Source organism: Canis lupus, chromosome 3 (genome assembly GCF_011100685.1).
Source record: "Canis lupus familiaris isolate Mischka breed German Shepherd chromosome 3, alternate assembly UU_Cfam_GSD_1.0, whole genome shotgun sequence".
NCBI classification, from domain to species: Eukaryota; Metazoa; Chordata; class Mammalia; order Carnivora; family Canidae; genus Canis; species Canis lupus.
The window spans coordinates 1,826,520-1,846,724 of record NC_049224.1 but is presented as its reverse complement, the minus strand read 5'-3'; the positions used below and the strand labels follow the sequence as shown (position 1 = coordinate 1,846,724).

At 37.4% G+C, this 20,205-nt stretch overlaps 1 protein-coding gene across 20 annotated transcripts in view; it reads right to left on the bottom strand.

The window, feature by feature from the left end:
- TMEM232 (transmembrane protein 232) overlaps positions 1–20,205 on the bottom strand; it is a 249,087-nt gene that overhangs the window by 131,146 nt on the left and 97,736 nt on the right. For 19 of the 20 annotated variants that reach the window (XR_005356520.1, XR_005356519.1, XR_005356523.1 and 16 more), the window contains one exon: positions 10,565–10,809. Coding sequence is in view for 14 of the 20 variants with exons in the window: in XM_038532155.1 (XP_038388083.1) it covers positions 10,565–10,809 (245 nt within the window). In the remaining 6 variants the exon portion in view is untranslated. Of the gene's footprint in view, positions 1–8,665; positions 8,868–10,564; positions 10,810–20,205 lie in introns of those variants that run through there. The other variant, XM_038532163.1, reaches the window with a different exon arrangement.

Sequence of the window (20,205 nt, the reverse complement as noted above, 5' to 3'; positions counted from 1 at the left end):
ATAAAAAGAATCAGAATATTATAACTTTTTAAGAATAGTATATTAAACTCAACTATTGCATGCAGGTTAAAGGAAAAGGGCATTAAAAATAACTTTAGCTACTACTACAACTTGGTAATGAAATCACAGCATAAAAAGAGATAATTTGTGACATCAAAAATACTGAATGGGAAGAGAAAAAGATGTAACTTTTATATGTGAATAAAGACAAGTTGCTATCAGCAGAAAAAGGACTTTTTTTTTTTAAGTAGGCTCCATGCTGTGCCTCCAATGCAGGTCCTGAACTCAGGATACTGAGATCAAGACCTGATCTGAGATCAAGAGTCAGATGCCTAATTGACTGAACCACCCAGGTGCTCTGAAAAAGACTGTTTTGTCTGAGATGCTTTATGTAAACTTCATGGTAACCACAAAGCAAAAATCTATGGCAGACACATGAAACGTAAAAAGGGGGGGGGTGGGTACATACTGAGCAAATCACCATGGAAAACCACCAATTTACAAAGGCAGGCAGAGAAGGAAAAAGAAACCATGGGGAAGCAAAATAACCAGAAGGCAAAAGACAAAATGGCAGCAGTAAATACTTCCATATCAATATCACCCTAAATGTAAATAGACTGAACTCACCAATCGAAAGGCACAGAGTGGCTGGCTAGGTTAAAAACAAAACAAAACAAAAGCCAACTATAAGCTGCCTGCAAGAGATTTATTTCAACTCTAAAGACACACATAGGCTCAGACTGAAAGCATGGTAGACAATATTCCAAGCAAACAGAAACAAAACAAAGGCTGATAAAGTCAAAATAGCAAGGCAGCCTAGGTGGCCCAGCAGTTTAGCGCCTGCCTTTGGCCCAGGGGGTGATTCTGGAGTCCCGGGATCTAGTCCCACATTGGGCTCCCTGCATGGAGCCTGCTTCTCTCTCTCTCTTTCTCTCTCTCTCTCTCTCATGAATATATAAATAAAATCTTTTAAAAAAATAGCCTTGAAGCCAAAAAGGGTAACAACAAAAAAGGTCATAGTATAATGATAAAGGGATCAATATATCAAGAAGATATGTCATAGACATATACACTCCCAACACCCAAGCACCAAAATATATTAAGCAACTAATAACAGACTTTAAGGGTGAAATGGACAATACAATAATCGTAGAGGACTTGAATACATTACTATCAGCAATCAATAGATTATACAGACAAAAAAAAAAAAACCAAAATGTTAGAATTGAATCATACTTTAGAACAAATGAACTCAGTAGACATCTACAGAACATTCCATCCAACAGCAGAATACACATTCTTCTCAATTGGACATGAAATAGGCCACTAAACAAATCTTAGCAAATTTAAGAAGATTGAAGTCCTATCATCTTCTCTGACTACAATGGTATGAAACAAGACATCAACAGTAAGAGAAAAGTGAGATCTACAAATATGTGAAAACTAAACAACATACTTCTAAACAACCGTTGGGTCAATGAGTAAATCAAAAGCAAAATAAAACAAATTATATCAAAATAAATGAAAACGCAACATATCAAATACTGCAAAAGGTTCTAAAAGGAAAGTTTATGGTAATAAATGCACATACTAAGAACTTAGAAGAATCTTAAATACACAACCAAACTTTATACTTCAGGAAACTAGAAAAAAAAAAAAAAGAAAAAAAAGAACAAAGGAAGCCCAAACATAGGAAAGGAAATATCAAGGATCAGTGCAGAAATAAATGGGAGAACTGAAACCAAACCAAACCAAACCAAACCCAAACAGTAGAAAAGATCAATAAAGCTAAGGGCTGGTTCTTTAAAAAGATTGACAAAATTAACAAACCTTATCCAGACTAACTTTAAAGGGTCGGGGGTGGGAGGGGGAGGAGAGGGCTCAAAATTAGAAATGAAAGAAGACATTACAACTGACATTACAGAAATACATGGAATCATGAGACTGCACCATGAACAATTACATGCCAACAAATTATATAACCTAGAAGAAATGAGTACATTTCTAGAAACACAAAATGTACCAAGACTGAATCAGGAATAGAAAATCTGAGCAGACCAGTAATAAGCAAAGACATCTGAGTAATCAAAACACTCCCAACACAGAGAACTCCAGGACCAGATGGCTTCACTACATAATTCTACCAAACACTTAAGAAATACCAATCCTCCCCAACTCTTCTAAAATATCAAGGAGAAGGAACACCTCCAAACTACTTCTACATGGCCAGCACTACTTTAACAAAACCAGACTGGATACTATAAGAAAGGAAAGCTACAGACCAATATCCATGATGAATATAGATACAAGAATTCTCAACAAAATATTAGCAAACCAAATTCAAGAACACACTGAAAGGATTATACACCATGACCAAAAGAGAGTTATCCCTGGAAGCAAGGATTGTTCAACAGATGCCAATCAATAAATGCAATTCATCACATTAAAAAAATGAAAGATAAAAATTACACAATCATCTCAATAGACCAAGGAAACGCATTTGACAAAACACAACATCTTTTCATGATAAAAACCCTTAAGAGAGTGGGTATAGAATGAATATACCTCAACATAACTAAAGCCATATAAGACGAACCCACAGCTAACATTATAGTCAATGGATAAAAATTGAAAACATTTTCCCTGAGAGGAGAAAAAAGGCAAAGATGTTCACTCCCACTATTCATTAAAGAACTAGAATTCCTAGCTAAAGCAATTAGGCAAGGTAAAGAGATACAAAGGATCCAAACTAGAAGGGGAAAAGCAGAATTGTTGTTCCTATATATGATCCTATATGTAGGAAATCCCAAAGAGTCAGTCAAAAAAATGCTGGAATTAATAATTTCAATACAGTAGTAAGATACAGAAATTAAAATACAGAAATCAACTGTATTCTTTTACACTAATAAAGTCTCTGAAAAAGAAACAAAATACCACTCACAACAGCATCAAAAACAACAAAATACTTAGGAATAAACCGAGCCAAAGAAGTGAGAGGGCCATACGATGAAAACTATGAAACTTTGCTGAAATTGAAGACACAAACAAATGGAAAGATATCCATGTTCATGGATAAGAATTAATACTGTTAAAATGCCCATACTGCTCAAAGTCAACTACAGATTCAATGCAATTCCCATGAAAATACCCAAGGTATACTACACACAAAAATACGAGACACAATTCTAAAATTTAAGTGGAACCACTTAAGTCCCCTAATAGCCAAAGCAAACCTGAGAAAAAAGAAAGAGGTACCATGTTTCTATATTTCCAATGTACTACAAACCCATAGTAATACAACAGGTTGGTACTGGCACAAAAATGAGACATCGACCAACAGAACAGAATAGAGAGCCCAGAATTAAACCTCAGCATATGTGGTCAAGTAGTGTTCCCCAAGGGAGCCACGAATATCCAGTGGGGAAAGGAAAGTCTTAATACATGGTGCTGGGAAACTGGAGAAATGCAGGCAGAATAATGAAACTGGACCCTTATCTCACACGATTCACACAAAAATTTAACTCAAAATCGATCAGAAACTTAAAACATAAGACTTGATACCATAAACTCCTAGAAGAAAACACAGGGAAGAAGCTCACTGATACTGGTCTTGGCAATACTTTGGGGGGAATGACACGAAAAGCCCACACAACAAAAGAAAAATTCAAAAAAAAAAAAAAAAAAAAAAAAAAAAAAGAAAAATTCAACAACCTGGATGACATTAGACTTAAACACTTCTCAACAGCAAAAAAATTAACTTAATGAAAAGAGACAAGGTACAGAATGGGAGAAATTTTCTGCAAAGCATATATTGAATAAGGAGTTAATTCCCAAAATATATGAAGAGCTCAGTCAACTTAGTAGCAAAAAAAATAAAATAAAATAAAAATCAATTTTTAAAATGGGCAAAAGAACTAAAGAGACATTTCTCCAAAGAGGACATCAAAATGATCAACAGACACATGAAAAAGGGCTCAGCATGACTAAATAGGAAAATGCAAACCCAAACCACAATGAGATATCACTTCACCCTGTTAGAATGCCTATCATCAAGACAACAGGTGTTGAGAAGGATGTGGTGAAAAAGAAACCATTATACATTGTTGGTGGGGATATAAACAGGTCCAACCATTATAGAAAACAATATGGAGATTTCTCAAAAAATCGAAAATAGGTCTACCATACAATCAATCCAGCAACTCTGGTAATGTATCCAAAGGGAATGTAAATAGGATTTCAAAGAAATACATGCACTCCTGTGTTTACTGAAGCATTACTCACAATAGCCCAGATATGGAAACACCCCAAATGTCTACCAATGGATGAATATATAAAAAAGACGTGGTATCAGTACACAATAGAACATTATTCAGGAGAATATCCTCCCATTTGTGACAACATGGACAGACCACAAGCACATTATACTAAGCAAGGTAAGTCAGAGAAAGACATACTATATATTCCTTGTAAGTGAAATCTAAAAAGTCAAACCTGTACGAAGCAGAGTAAAATGGTAGTTAACAGATGATAGAACAGGAAGAGTGATGATCTTCTGGGTCCACACTTGGAATGAGAAGCAAGTAAGCCATCAGCTATAACACCCGGTATAATGAATAGAGACAATAATATCCTACTATAATTATGTGCCAAATATCACTCTGTTGGCAATATTACAATTTATAAAGTGTATCAAAGTAATATCTGTACATCTTAAACTTATCCAATGTTACATGCCAAGTTTATTTTTTAAAAAAGAACACAGGGGATCCCTGGGTGGTTCAGTGGTTTAGCACCTGCCCTTGGTCCAGGGCGTGATCCTGGAGACCTGGGATCGAGTCCCATGTCAGGCTCCCTACATGGAGCCTGCTTCTCTCTCTGCCTGGGTCTCTGCCTCTGTCTCTGTGTCATAAATAAATAAATAATAAATAAATAAATAAATAAATAAATAAATAAATAAATAAATAAATAAAAATAAATAAAAATAAAAATAAATAAAAATATATAAAAATAAATATAAATAAAAATAAATCAATAAATAATAAAATCTTTAAAAAAAATAAAAAAAGAACACAATTCACATGATAAGCCAAACAAAACACAAAAGAAAACAAAAACAGATTTTATTTTTGTTTTCTGTCGCACAACTTTGTCTTCGCATAAGGCTATCCTTTTGACTCTACTTGACCTGCATTTGAAACAGGATCTTTTTTACACCTCACCTGTGCCATTTTTAAGATCCTACCTTCCCATCATGATACTATGAATGGAAAACTCTTGGGGTTGATGATGTATTGAAGCCAGACACCTGTCATCTGCATATAAAGACACTACAGTGAAGTGGCAGCTCAAGCTATAACCCCAATGACGCCATCCCTGTGCAGACCAAGGCTCCAGTGGAAAGGCAGGAGAGGACAGAGAACAGTACAGCTAGGTGAGGACTGACTGATCTCTCAGGCAAGACTGCAGGTCAACTGTAGTCGCGTGCTGGGGACGGGGTGGGGAGGGGGGCGAAGCACGTTTCTGTCACTGGGGGCTGGAGTTCACTTCTCACACCCCTTAGGTCTCTAGAAGTCTTAGCCCTTTAAATGACTGATGGGAGCTGATGATCTAACCAATTTTTTAATAATTAAATCACAAAGCCTCAAGGATCAGGAGCTCATCTCTGAAGACCCGTTCAGGCTCTTTTTCCTCTCTTAAGCTGAAAATTATGGTTAAGCCATGCTAACTATCAACATTTCCAAACTTTACTCTCCATAATGGATCTTGACACCATACCTTCAAAATGCATGTATGACACAGAACCACTGTCAACTGTGTTTTCATTCTAAAACTAGAAACGAGAAGGGAAACAAAACAGAACCAAAAAGGGAATCATCATGAAACTGTAAGCGTTCTTTGAAAAGTTGCTAGCATCAATTCATAGCTTCATATATAGGCACCACCATGTAAATCTTCCAGTTATTAATCATAATTTTCCTAAGAATTAAATATTATATTATAAAGAAAAAAAAAACCTTTTTAGAAAATCTACTAAATTATAGAACAGAGGGAAAAGGAACTAATGTATCCAGGCTCTTTATCTAGAGGTTTTCCTTGTAACTTCAAGACAAACCTGAGAAGATGTACAGTTTTTACAATTCAAAGATTAGAAGCTGAAGGCTCAGAGAAGTTAAATTACTTAATCTAAATTAATCAGAAAGCAACTATAAACAAACATATTTGATGTTTTGTGAAGGAGATACAGATTCCTTTTTTCCTTTCGTGAACTAGAAGCAGGAAGATTTAAGACATTTAGGAATTTTTTGCAGATCTTTTTTTTTTATTATTTTAATCTCCCTCTCTTCATATATATGCACTCCACATCAAGGAGGAGGCACTATCTAGTAAGTCACTATGATTTTCACTAAAGCCAGTGGAGGGAAAAAAAAAAAAAATCATACCACTTTCTAAAAGTGCCTCCACCTTCACATAGATTTCCTAATAATAACTAGAGAGATGCAGAGCGCAGAAAAAAAAAAAAAAAAAGTTCCTTAATCAAAATGAAGTTCTGAAAATCAAGAGACAGAAATTGAAAAAAATAAACATAAAAATCTTTTTCTTAATTTTTTTTTTTTAACTGCTCAAGGCTTTGCCATCAGATAAATTTCCCACAAGGGGAAAGAAAGCAGCACTGTAGACTCAGAAGTCAGGAGGTACCCAAGTTCCAACCCCTACACTTGAAGGTCGTTGGGTCCTTGGGCAAATTACTTAGCCTCTCAGATTTCACGTATATAAAAGTGGAGATTTTTATAGGTCTGTAAAATCTACAAAAAGGACAAAATAAACAGGATTGTTCAACTATGACCTCAGAGATTCATCTTAACTTGCCTGGCAACCAGCTAGCTAGAAGTAGGGGGCCTACGAGTGCTTCAGCTGGTGGAGTCCCCCTCCACCCCCGGGGCCTGGGCAGCTGGCACTTCCCGCCTGAACGGCCACAGGGGCTCTCAGCGTGCTTTTGCCAGGAGCACCTGGGCTCTCCTGCCAGCCGGGGTCCGAGTCTCCTGATGCAAAACTTGTGAGCCAACTAAGCAGCATCAGAGACAAAGTTTCAGGTCAGAACTTTCCCAGTCTTTGCAGATGTGCAAAAATCAGTTATTTGTCAGTTTACAGGGATTCAAGGCCTAAGCTTAGAAAATATGTTTATGAGAAACTTCAGAAGCAAACAGTAGATGTGGGAACTGGTTTTTGAAAATTTGGCCTTCAGAGTTCTCAATCCTTAGCCTTAAGGTAAATTTATGGTATTTTTAATAACAGAGAAAAGGAAAATACTATGCTTTGAAGTAGAAGAATTATATGCCTGGTTTTTTGGCTGTCGTTTTAGGATATAGTAAGAGAACCATAATGATTGTTTTTTTTAATGCTGAGGGACAAAAAAACATGCATCCAATAGCATGCCCCACTAACTTAAAGCAAACCCCTGCCCTAAAAAAAGACAATATAAAGTAGAAAAACAATGAATTTCCTTTTGAAATTTTTCAAAAAAGAAAGAAGTCAGATCTGCAAATCACTCAGAGTAAAATATCTGTTTATCAACATACAAAAGGCTGAATTCTTGGTTTCAAAGAAACAGGCTGAAAACACAAGTGAAGAAAAATATTTCTGGAAAAAAATTATAGGTCATGAGATGCAGCTGATGCTTCATCAGTAAGGAAGCTCCATTTTCTCCTTAATAGTAAATTTTCAAATTTTCACACCGAAATAAGTACACTTTAGGGCTCCAGGGCAATAATGAACCCTATTCTCCCAAGTTCCCTGTCCCCCTACCCAGCCTGCGGGGGGGGCTACTTGTGGGGGGGCTCCTTGCCCCCCGACACTCCAGGTATTTTAATGGCATGGATCTCAAAAAGTGAAAAATCATTTTTTCAAGATTAATGATGAATGATGGTCATCAGTGGACTGTAGGCTCTGATGGGAAGCTTAAGTCACCAATAAAAACCTACAAAAATAGGTTCAAACCTATTTCAAAACCTACAGGACTGGGAGTCATAACCTCACCCCACTACTCTTTTGTCTCATTTTCCTCTGCCTTTGCATATTCGCCTCACACCCCCCCCCCCCCCCCCCCCCCCGCAACCCTCGCCCACATCGCCCCATTGGTAACTGGCTCTAGCAGACCTCTTCTCAGTTGGTCTCTCATCTTTCCTGCTGCTCATAACACCTATTTCTCTCTTCTGGGGTTTAAGATTGGTTGATTGATTTGAGAGAGGGAGAGAGGATGTGCACGCATGAGAGAGAGGATCTGGAGCAGTCATTCACACTGGGCTGGATCCCACACCCTGGAGGCCGTGCCCTGAGCCAAAACCAAGAATCAGAGGCTTGACCCGCTGAGCTACTTGCCAACACGGCTCCTCTTCTCTCTCTCTCTCTGCTTTTCCTTTGTGTCCCAGCAGGAACCATTCATCTCCATCTGCCTTTTATTCTTTTACTATTTTATTGACCCTTTCCCCTATTTCCTTCATCTTCTCTTATCAATATCCAGTTTCTTCTGTTTTTCTAGTTTTCTATCTTTTCCTTTAACTGGCCATAATGAGAAGCCAAAGTCACTTGTTCAAGGTCCCCTCTCTGGTCCCAGATTGATTTTCTCCCATGTCTTTGGTCCTTGAGAATGTACGGAATACATTCGGGGATCCTAAAGTAAATCTCAATACCCCTGATATTTGAAGCTGGCATTTTCATTGTACTTTGATATACTGCAACCTAACAAATATTTATAGTATATGCTGAAGAATATTTTTATGATATTTATTTCTTTCAACGAGACTCCCAAAGTCCAGGCTGTGAGATCCTTCAATTCAAATGTATATGTCCTCCTCACTGATTTTAGAATTCTGGAAAAAATGTTCAAGACTATGTCAGAACTCCTCTCAAGCATTTGTCTATTTTTCTGTGGACCGTTTATGTATACAAAAGCCAAGCCTGCCCACTGGCCTTATTTCATCCAATTATTTTACCTCCAATAGAGTCTGCCTTTGGGTAGCAAAAGTCTCATAATTTTGGAGCACAAGTAATGAATTAGACAATGCTGAGTTCGAATCTAAAAGCTGGTTCATTGGGAAAATAATATAAAATGAATAAAACACTAATTAAGAAGAATAAAAGGGACAAAATGCAAATACACAAAATGAGAATTGGTTGAGGAAGAAAATAAACAGAAACAGAAGAATCTTAATAAACTACTTTGGTCTTGTGGCCAAATAAATTCTGACAAACGAGGTAATATTCAAAGAGCATAATCTGCTAAAATTGACTAAAGAAGATAGAGAAATATCTAAAGAGAATGACGTTCAGGAATGGCATGGATCTCAAACAGCAATAACCGAATTTAGCTCTACTGTGCATTCTGGCTGAATCGGCCTTGCCAATAGCCATTTAAAAATAGAAAAATTTAACAAAGAGTTACCCTAAGAAGAGGCATTAGGTACCAAACCTTGAATGAGTAGATATTCCAGATTACTGAAATTCTTTTAATTCTTTTAGATTAGTAAATACTTGCAAAGCTAAGTAAAAAAGATACAAATTCAATAGAAAAATGGGCAAAAGGAATAAAGAATTGATTCCCATATAAACAAAGGCTCTTAACAAATGAAAGTTATTTAAACCACTCACTTTAAGAAAACTATATTTAGAAACCACATTTCACTTTTCAGATTATCAAAGCCCAAAAGTTTGTCAACAGCTGCTATTGGAAAGACTAGAGAAACAAGTACTCCCAGATATCGCTGGTGGGGATATAAATGTGCACAATTCCTCTGAAAGACAATTTGGAAATATCTACCAAAATTATAAAGGCATATTCAGAAATCACACTTCCAAGAATTTATCCCACAGGCACTCTTCCACATGTATAAAAAGACAGATGACTGAAGGTTAAATTCTGTGATAGTACATAGTAGTAGACAATCTAAAACAACCCAGATGCAGGCTAATAGGAAGCCGATTTAATCAGTTACTGATTAAATAAACTATGGTACATCCATACTAAGAAAAACATTGTAACAGATTTAAAAAAATGATGAGAAAATTCTCTATATATTGGCATGAAAAAAAAATCTAAGAAATGAAGTTAAATAAAAAAATGTAAGATGCCACATGGTATATTTAGTATGCTAACTTTCATGTAAAAATGGAGAGAAAATGTAAAATATTCTTATAATTTATTTTGTTTTTACTTTATAGACCCTTGCTAATATACAAGCAATTAATGGTAGGGACAGATAGGGGTAGACTGGGCAAATGAAGGTTGGTAACCGGAGGGAGGCTTTCACCATATTAGAACATTGATGATATGTATTATATATATATATATATATATATATATTTCTTTTTTCTTAAACACAAGGAAATAGCTGCTTAGAAGAGAGTGCTTGCCTATGCTACAAGAGCTACAAGTTGTTGAAGCCAAGATTCGAATTGGAAAAGAGAAACTGAGTTAAATAACGTGGCATAGGGTTATTTATAATTTGTGTGACTTTGAAATGCAGGGTATTAGAATAACAGGACTATTTTGAATAATGCTTCACTTTACCTTACAGTAACACGTAGAACTCTCTTCTTCACGGAATCCTTCTTTTTCAGATATTTCACCGAATCCTGTTTTTTCGATGGTCCTTTCAAAGGAAGAAGGTGGGCATCGGCAGAAGAGAAGAACAGTTTGGAAAGAGCACTGGCAATTCTCCAGCCTATATATTTAGAGAAAATTTCATCCCCGACATCTGATGAGACTTTTGTACTATGATTAGTGAAGGGGTCTGTTGGATCATTTAACTCAGCCTATTGAAAGAAAAGAAAGGAATCAGTTGAAATAAATAGATGAGAGGGAAAATGATAGATTTTTAAATAAAAGATAAATGTATATTCATCTTCTCTAATGTTGCATTTTTTAAAGATTTTATTTATTTATTCATGAGAGACACAGAGAAGGAGAGAGAGAGAGAGAGAAGAGACATAAGCAGGCCCCATGCAGGGAGCCCAATGCAGGACTCGATCCCAGGACTCCAGAATCAGGCCCTGGGCTGAAGGCAGGCACTAAACCGCTGGGCCACCCAGGGATCCCCTCTAATGTTGCATCCTTCTTGCTAAATAAAAATAATCTTTATAAGGAAAAAAGCAGATTCCCCAAAATTATAAATTTTTAATGAAATAAACAATTAAGCCTGAACAAAACTCATCTTGAATTTCAAAAACTTTAAAATCCTTTTTAAAAAGGAAATTTATTGAGGGAGAGAGAAAGCACTAGTAGGGGGAGAAAAAAAAGGGGCGGGGGGAAGAGAGGGAAAGAGAATCCCAAGCAGACTTTGCACTAAGCACAAGGCCCACTGCCAGGCTTCATCTCACACCTGAGCCGAAACCAAGAGTCAGACTGTACCTGGTTGGACTGTGCCACCCAGGCACCCCTTAATTATATAATTTCTATTTTAAATTTGTATGGTTCTCATATGAATTTCATACTTAGAGTATTTATTAGGAAATTAAGCAATTGGTTGAAGTAATGTACAGGTTTCATTAAATCAAAATTTCTCTGTGCATCATCTAAACTTTGAAGCCAAAAAATGTCTATATGTCTATTGAACACAACTTGTGCTAAGCAAAAAAAAAAAAAAAAAAAAAACAAAAAAACAAAGGGGGGGGCTTTGTATTTGGCTCACATTGAAGATGTTCTAAGACTCAGACTTTAATATGTTCTAATCTTAAAAAAAAAAACTAACAAAAAAATTCCTCAATATTTAAGTAATTTTGTTAGGAAAGAGCTATTTTCTGAAATTTCCTTTTTATGTTCAATAATGTCCATGACTGATTTTTTAAATTATTTGAGAGAAGAGGGTGAGTGAGAGAGAGAGAGAATGGTGGTTCAAGTGGGGGAGAGGAGCAGAGGAAGGGGGAGAGGTTCCCCCCTGAGCAGGGAGCCCGATGCAGAACTCGACCCCAGGACCCTGAGATCATGACGTGACCCGAAGGCAGATGCTTAAAGAACAGAGCCACCCAGGCACCCCATCAGGACTTATTTTTCATTACATCTTCTCTTGAAATGGCTACAGGCATGTTTTTTCCTGCTAGAATTGGTAGTGATAAATGAAGATGTAAGTTCCAAAAGCTCACGTGTCACTTTTTTTTTTTTTAATGTTCACCATATGTTCATGTTAGGAACTCTTTCTTGTAAATAAATTGGATGCTGTCTCCTTCCATTAAGATCTTTATGTTTTTCTATTCAATATTACCCATCTTTAGGCAGTTTATACCAATCACTCAAGATTCACTTTTTTTTGTGCCTCTTGATCATATGGTTAGAAAATTAAGGAACAGAAAATGTTTTTCTACATATGAACATCCAACTTAAACTTTTTAAGATTCCAAGAACAGGTGTGGCTCAATCAAATTACTGTTTGACGACTGACTATTGCATTATTTAGACAAAATTATAGTGGGGGGGGGAATGAGAGCAATCTCATGATAAAAACTGAAAAAATATGAAGGGTTAAAGCAATGAAAAAAATAGCAAAAGGCAGGTAAGTAAGTGGGGAGGACTGTGAAAGCTCTGGGGGTGGGAAAGAGTAAAATGCAAAAAACATGTAGGTTTATAGTATATAGTCAAAAGAACAATTATTTTAAACTATTCCCAGTTATTGCATATCTTGATTATTTACTAGGTTGAAATCACAGAGCATTCAATGTGAAGAAATTAAACTGTATAGGACACTTCGTAGCTGCTGTGACTTTGAGGAAATTAATGCCTCAAAGCTGCAGGTTTAGCTGTTAAAAGGTAATTACAGTCCCTGTAGGTTTTTAGCCATTTCGTTTTATTTACAGTTTGTGTTCAATACAAATCCATTCCAGAACATGAGAAGTTACTGTGAATAAAGGCATAAATACCCAAACACAATACATAACCCAAAATAGATGCACGACATTCAGGTAGGAAACAAAAGGTCAGGTTCAATCACACACTCAGTAGCTGGAGATCTGCTGAATGTGGGTTCCTGGGGAGATGGCTAACGATGAAAAAAAAATGACCTTAGTTATCAAGACTACCACGGAGATAGTAGACACTGGAACACGTAAGCATCAGTGTGCGACCATGGGAACAAAAGACTTTAAGGAATATCTATTTTTAAAAGGTTTCTGTGCCTCGAGGCAGCTGTGAAAGACTTCTTTCCAGAATTCAGCCCGTGTTAGGCTTCGGGCCAGGCTCTATCTAAAAATATTGACTGATAACAGAAAGCGTTCCAAATGAGGCTATTCTGATTCATAGAGTTTCTTCAAAAAGTATTTACAAAAAAAGCACAAAAATTATTCCACGCTTCACTCCCCAAATAGTTGACTTACCGTTTGATTCACATATTTGCCTTTTTTTTTTTAAATTTTTTATTTATTTATGATAGGCACACAGTGAGAGAGAGAGAGAGAGAGGCAGAGACACAGGCAGAGGGAGAAGCAGGCTCCATGCACCGGGAGCCCGACGTGGGATTCGATCCCGGGTCTCCAGGATCGCGCCCTGGGCCAAAGGCAGGCGCCAAACCGCTGCGCCACCCAGGGATCCCATATTTGCCTTTTTAATTTCAAGGCGAGTCGATTTTACCTTCAAAACAGATCATCTTCTAAATTGTAAAAAGTATTCAGCATATGCAGAAATAAAGAGCATTTTGAAATTAGTGGAGGTCAGTGCACTTTTTTGGAACCATTTTATCTACGTGAACTGGACGCTTTTGTTGCCCAGGAAGTGGTGGTATCGATCCCGGGTCTTGGCACCAAAAAAAAAACCAAAAAGAAACAAAGAAAGAAAGAAAAGAAAGAGGTGATAAAGATTAAAGCAAAGTTTACCCATTATGCTTGGATTTGAGGTAGACTTAGTCCATCCCTATTGCCTGGTACACGGCAGTTACTACAGAAAAAAGGCCAATGCGATGTTCAATCCAGAGCCTAAAAGCCAAGAGTTCAGTTCTCGAGAAACAGTGAGAGCCTAACAACGTAAAGCTGCATCCAGAGCATCTTGGCCTTAAATGCGCCCGGCTGAAGCATCAGGGCATCACGGCCACACCTGGGAGCACCTGCCAACGTACCATCTATAGAAGCTTACAAGCTTTGTGTGTTCTCTTACGGCCCTGCCAAACCAAATGAAACCTGATTCTCTTCCCCATCTCATCCTTTCTCTCTAGAGAAGACAAAATCTACTCTCGTTTTCAAGGTAGGATTCTAGGTGCCTTGTACTTCTTAAACCACATTTAAGAAAATTATCTTCACTAATTTTGGATGTTGTTTCCCTTCATCTTGTACTTGCAACTCCAGCAGATTTAATATTGGGATTCACCATTTAGTCAAACGCTTCACCTGCTCTCCAAACCATTCAATTTTGGGATCCTCCACATTTTCTGTGTCAATAAAATAAGGTATGGAATTAGCAGATTCAATGAACACCTGTTTCTTCCTCCTTGCACTGGAGGTCTACACACCATCTGGATAGAATTTATTTTTTAAATCTTTTTTAAAGATTGTTATTTATTCATGAGAGACACAGAGACAGAGGTAGAGACACAGGCTGAGGGAGAAGCAGGCTCCATGCAGGGAATCCGATGTGGAACTCGATCCCAGGGCCCTGGGGGTCATGCCCTGAGCCCAAGGCAGGTGCTCAACTGCTGAGCCAGGTGCCCTGGATTGGATTTAGAAAAGAGAACCCCCCTCATCCATAGGGATGCGTTCCAAGACCCTCAGTGGATGCCTAAAACCATGATAGTATGGAACCCAATATGTATTATGTTTTTCCCTATAATCGGGTTTAAATTACAAATTAGGCACAGTAAAGATAAAAAGTTAACAATAACAAAATGGAACAATTATAACAATATTCCACAATAAAAGATAAGTGAATGTGGCCTCTCTTTGTCTCTCAGAATCTCTCTCTCCTAGTCACCGTTCTTCATGCGATGATGTGAGATGTTAAAACGCCTACGTGATGAGCTGGGAGGTGAAGGACGCAGGTGTGGTGACAGCATTTACATGATTGGTTGGGAGCATCAGCTGCTTCCAGACCCCAGGTGGCCACAGGTAACTAAAACCCCTGACGGAGAAGCTGCTGATAAAGGAGGCCTACCCTATAAATGGGTCTTGGCTTGAGCCTCCTAAGACTAGAGATCACAACAGTTGCTTGATTTGAATAAATCTGCTTGAGCAGGAGCCTCACGAGAAGCAGCAGCCCCGGGCTGCATCTGGCCCCCAAAGCTATGCCCAGGCTCCCCTCCTACTTGCACCCATGGGGCAGTCTCATCAGATGCCAGGTGCATGGACAACCTCCAGGCCGGGTCGGCGCAGCCAAGGTGGTCAGGACCCATACAGTTTATCCTGCTTACCTTCCCTGGCTCAATTTTTTTATAAGAAGATGTACTTCGAAACCAATAATAATGTGTAGTATTATACAAATACATTGCTATGAGCTCTTCTTCCACTGTAAGAGTGATGGATGAGGGGCACCTGGGTGGCTCAGCCGGTTAAAGACTTGCCTTTGGCTCGGGTCATGATCTCAGGGTCCCAGGACAGAGCCCCGCCTCCAGCTCCCTGGTCTGTGGGAGAGTCAGCTTCTCTTTCTCCCTCTGCCCCTTCCCCCACCACCCCCACTCCTGTTCGTGCTCACTCTTTCTCAAGTTCTCTAGCTCTCTCTGAAATAAAAAAAATCTTTTTTAAAAAAGAGTGATGGATCAATAAATGTGAGAGTAAATGAATAAACCAACAAAAATAATTTTTGGTAAATTTCTGGTAAAATACAGTGTTTCCAGATGCAACGTTACCCTGCATCACAGGACATTACAGGACGCTGATGGTGTTGTCATCATGATCCCTTTGGCAACTCGTTGCTTTCTTCCTTCCCCCTAACAGAAATAGTCTCAAATATCAGTCAAATGCATATTTGCCGTATCTAGAAAAGATTTTGTTTGCTTTCCTGGAGGAAGAACCAGCAAATCATATGAACTTTGCAAATGGATCTGAAACCAGCTGTGGGGGATCCCTGGGTGGCGCAGCGGTTTGGTGCCTGCCTTTGGCCCAGGGTGTGATCCTGGAGACCCGGGATCAAATCCCACATCAGGCTCCCTGCATGGAGCCTGCTTCTCCCTCTGCCTGTGTCTCTGCCTCTCTCTCTCTCTGTGTGTGTGTGTGTGTGACTATCATAAATAAAAATTTTTAAAAAATAAAAAAAAAATGAAACCAGCTGTGGCTTTTCCCTTGATTAGTTGAGAACGCAAACTTCGGGAGACGGTACCTCTCTAGGCCTGTGTTGTGTTTAGTTCAGTTCCGTCACGTTTTCCAATCGTGATATGGAGACAATAATAACCACTCTCAGAGTTCTGTGAGGGTCAACTTAACAGGCGGAGGGAAGCTCAAGTACCCGTTCCTGTCAGGAATTCCTTGAGACTAAGAGCACCAATGCTGCGGCCTTTGCGGGTCGCCCCAGAGAAGACTCACTACAGCCTCTCTGCAAGGCTGAAAACGGTTTTGTTAGATTGTCCCTTTTACATTATTAGCAAATTTGTGAAACAGAATCATGATTAGACTACCATAGTCATCTCTTTTTTAAAGAGTCTTCCTTCTCTTAAAGCCATTATTCTAATGTTATAATCCAGAGACTCAAAGGCCAACTACACATAAATATATATCTATACTTCTTGGAAGTAGACAACATATTAATGACCATTCCTTACATTAAATTCCAAATTCATGAATTTACTACTGCTTAGCCTACCAGTAAAACATGACCTCAAACTCCATTTTTTGACATTATTCATTACTTACATTTTTATCATTTTTGTCCCTATCTTTTAGCAATGCCCATGTAGGCTTTAAAATTCAGAATTTTCCTTATGGTATTATTGAAACTTGACATTTTTTACTAAGAAAAGACTATTGCTAAATTTTTATGTTAACTTTACTAATCTAGTATTAAAACTGGGAAAGTGGTGTTAAAGAATATTTCTCTCACACACATATTCTAGCCGTGTTGAGGAGAGATGCCCACCCTGCTGTTTTTGCATTGGGCATAATGGTGGTAAAAAACAAAAAACAGAAAACAAACAAAAAACCAACATTCATGTAGGTTAGCAAGAAGATGAACAAATCAGCACAAAGGGAAATTCTCCAAGGCATTATGTTGTAGTAGCAAATGGCAAATAAATAAATAAGAGCCTCTCCAGAGTTTTTAATTTTCTATCAATAATTCAGGAAATGTAACAAACACATCAACATGTAAGCTAGTTCACACTCTGTTTGATATGAAAGAATAAAAAAGAAAGGAACAGGGTGGTAGCCATTGCAGCAGAGTTTACAGCAAATTCTGTTTCTCTCATCTCTCTCTGTTGTGTCTCTACATCTCCTCAAGTGATCCTAGAGCTGGGAAGATTCAACTTGTTTGCAGGAAAAAAATGACAGTTTTATTCTTTAAATTTCAAAATTTAAATAGAAGTGAGTCACTGGTAGACTCAAAAGATCATTTCCTACAAGAGCTACAAAATCTCACAACCGAGGACAGCATGAGAAACTCCTATTAAAATAGTGATCCTTAGATCATCATCACCATCACTACTTGGGAGCATGTTAGAAATACAGAATTTCAGGGGCACCTGGGTGGCTCAGTGGTTGAGCGTCTGCCTTGGGCGCAGGTTGTGTCCCCGGGGTCCCGGGATGGAGTCCTGCTTGGGCCCCCCTGCTGGGAACCTGCTTCTTCCTCTGTGTCTCTGCCTCTCTCTGTGTGCCTTTCACAAATAAATAAAATCTTAAAAAAAAAAAAAGTTTCTTTCCTTCTAAAAAAAAAAGAAGAAGAAGAAGAAATCCAATTTTAGGTCCCAGTCCTATATGTCTTAAAGTCTAAGAAGAACTGATGTAGTAGATTAAGAAAAGGGCTAAGAGGGGCTAAGTGTCTCTCCACTTGTGTGATTTTTGCACAAGTTATTTAACGTCTCTGAGCATGCTTCCTTATTCCTAAAACGGGATGATCAAAATATTCTCCTTTATAGTCTTATTAAAAAGGTTAAACACAAAAACTGAATATATTTTCTAGCACGGTATCTGATAGACAAAAACTCTTCAATAAATATTAGTGCCTTGTTCATATTTAATCTTGGAGCGAGGACACAGCAGAATGGAAATAGCAGAGCCTTTGGGTTAAGCTCACTCATTGAGGTATCCACCACTAGCCACTTATTTAATGTGTTTAGGCTCAGACATTCCCATCTGTGTGGGTGATGGTGGCAGTGGGAGACTTACAGGGTATAGATGAGTTAAAATACGTAAGACACTTAGCATAGTGAGCCTGGTGCACTGTAAGTTCTACAAATAGTTTTGTTCTCTTAAAACAGTGTATCTGTTACATTACACTTCTATCGGTAAGTGTTTAAGAGACTGTACTCTTCCAAAAATACATCTCCCTTTCTACACTCAGAGTTTCCATTTATGTCAAAAAAAGAGCCATATGTGGAGGAGGAGAGAGGTAGATACTGAGAGAATAGAGGCTAATAGTGTTGTTTGTTCTATTTTGCTGCTTTATAGAGTGCCTTAGGAGTATGGGAATATCATTAAGAATAAAAATAAATTTTAGTTTAAAGATCCCACCATGAAATGTGAACCACGAAGTGCGTTAACTTGAGGAGTCAAAGGTACTCCGAGTAAAGTCACATATTCATTTTAGCTGTACATCTTTCTTTTTGATATTTTAGGTCATATACCAGATGGAAGAAAGCATTTATACATGATGACTTTTCCTAGATGTGCCAACATATGCTGCTGAATTGCCTGTACAGAAGAGCCTTGCTCATTGCAAGTCTCCCTGGAAGTATTTCAAACAAAGCACATCAATTAACATTTGTTTATTATGCCACTATGAGTATATGACGGTTTTTTATTTCTTTCCCAAGTACTCAGGCAACAGTTGGGTTTATATTGATTTTGTCAGATGAAGGGCTCATGTTTAGGGATCTATTTAGAATTGTTTTTCATTTCAAACATGCTATTAAATATTTCACCTCTCCTGTAACCTCCATTAAGCATCAAATTTCATGAACAGATAAAATCCGAATTATAGGTGATAGAATGCTATCATGGATTTAAAAAAGCACGCAAGACATGAGAGATTCCATAATAGAGTCAGTAAAAGATTTGCCAGGGATTAGATAAATTGAGGTATTAAGTACAAAATTTTATTCATTAAATTCAATAGTTTATCATATGAATTGCATATTTATGTTTAAAGTATAATAAGAGAAAATTTCTGCTTAATTCCATCAACATGGAGGCATATTCAGTCCTTCTGAAACAAATCCTTCCCATTGTAATGTATGATGATTTATAATTAAGGCTATGTTTCACTCTGTGTCGGTGATGTGATGATTACCTCATGTGAGTGAAGGTTCTGGCAACAAGGTGTTAGGAAGAAAAGAATAAACAAAGGTTATCCTATAAACACAGTCATTTGCATTAACTGAAATAAGAGTAGACTACATATTTGATTTTAGATGGAAGCATGTGAGACACAAGCCTTCATCGGTTTTTGTTCTTTTGGGTATCCTCTATTCACACTGAGCAGAGAGGGAGCACCTCATGAGTTATTAAAGTTATTAAGTTATTATATAAAGTTATTAAATTATTATTAAAGCTAAAACTCTTGGAGTTAAAAAAAAAAAAAACTCTTGGAGTTTTAACCACTTGTAAAAGAAATAAAAGAAAGCTTCTGCCCATTTTATACCATAGAACCCGTTGCCTAAAGAAGTATCACACGCTAGTAATATAAGTGGTTCAGTGGAATTTGGGAATTAGTAAATTATTAAGGAAAACTAAAAATGTTTAGGTATAAATAACCTTTGTAGTTTTATTACTGTAAATACGTGTTGCCGATGTAGTGTCAAAGAAGGAAAAAAAAAAGGAAGCCTTGATTTTATCATGCTCATGTTGTACTATAAAATTAAATATACTTCAAAGATCAGTTATATAGAAAGTGTTCAGACTATTCCAGGTAAGAAAGCACGATTTTAATACAATCAACATATTTGCTGTAACGCATTACATCTATAGACCGAATGTGCTCATTCTATTGAAATCATTTTGCTCTCGTCTTATTTAGGTATCTGTTTAGTTATTTAACTTATTCTACAGTATCACAATTAACTTCCTTAAAAAGGCAGCTTTTAAAATCTGAAA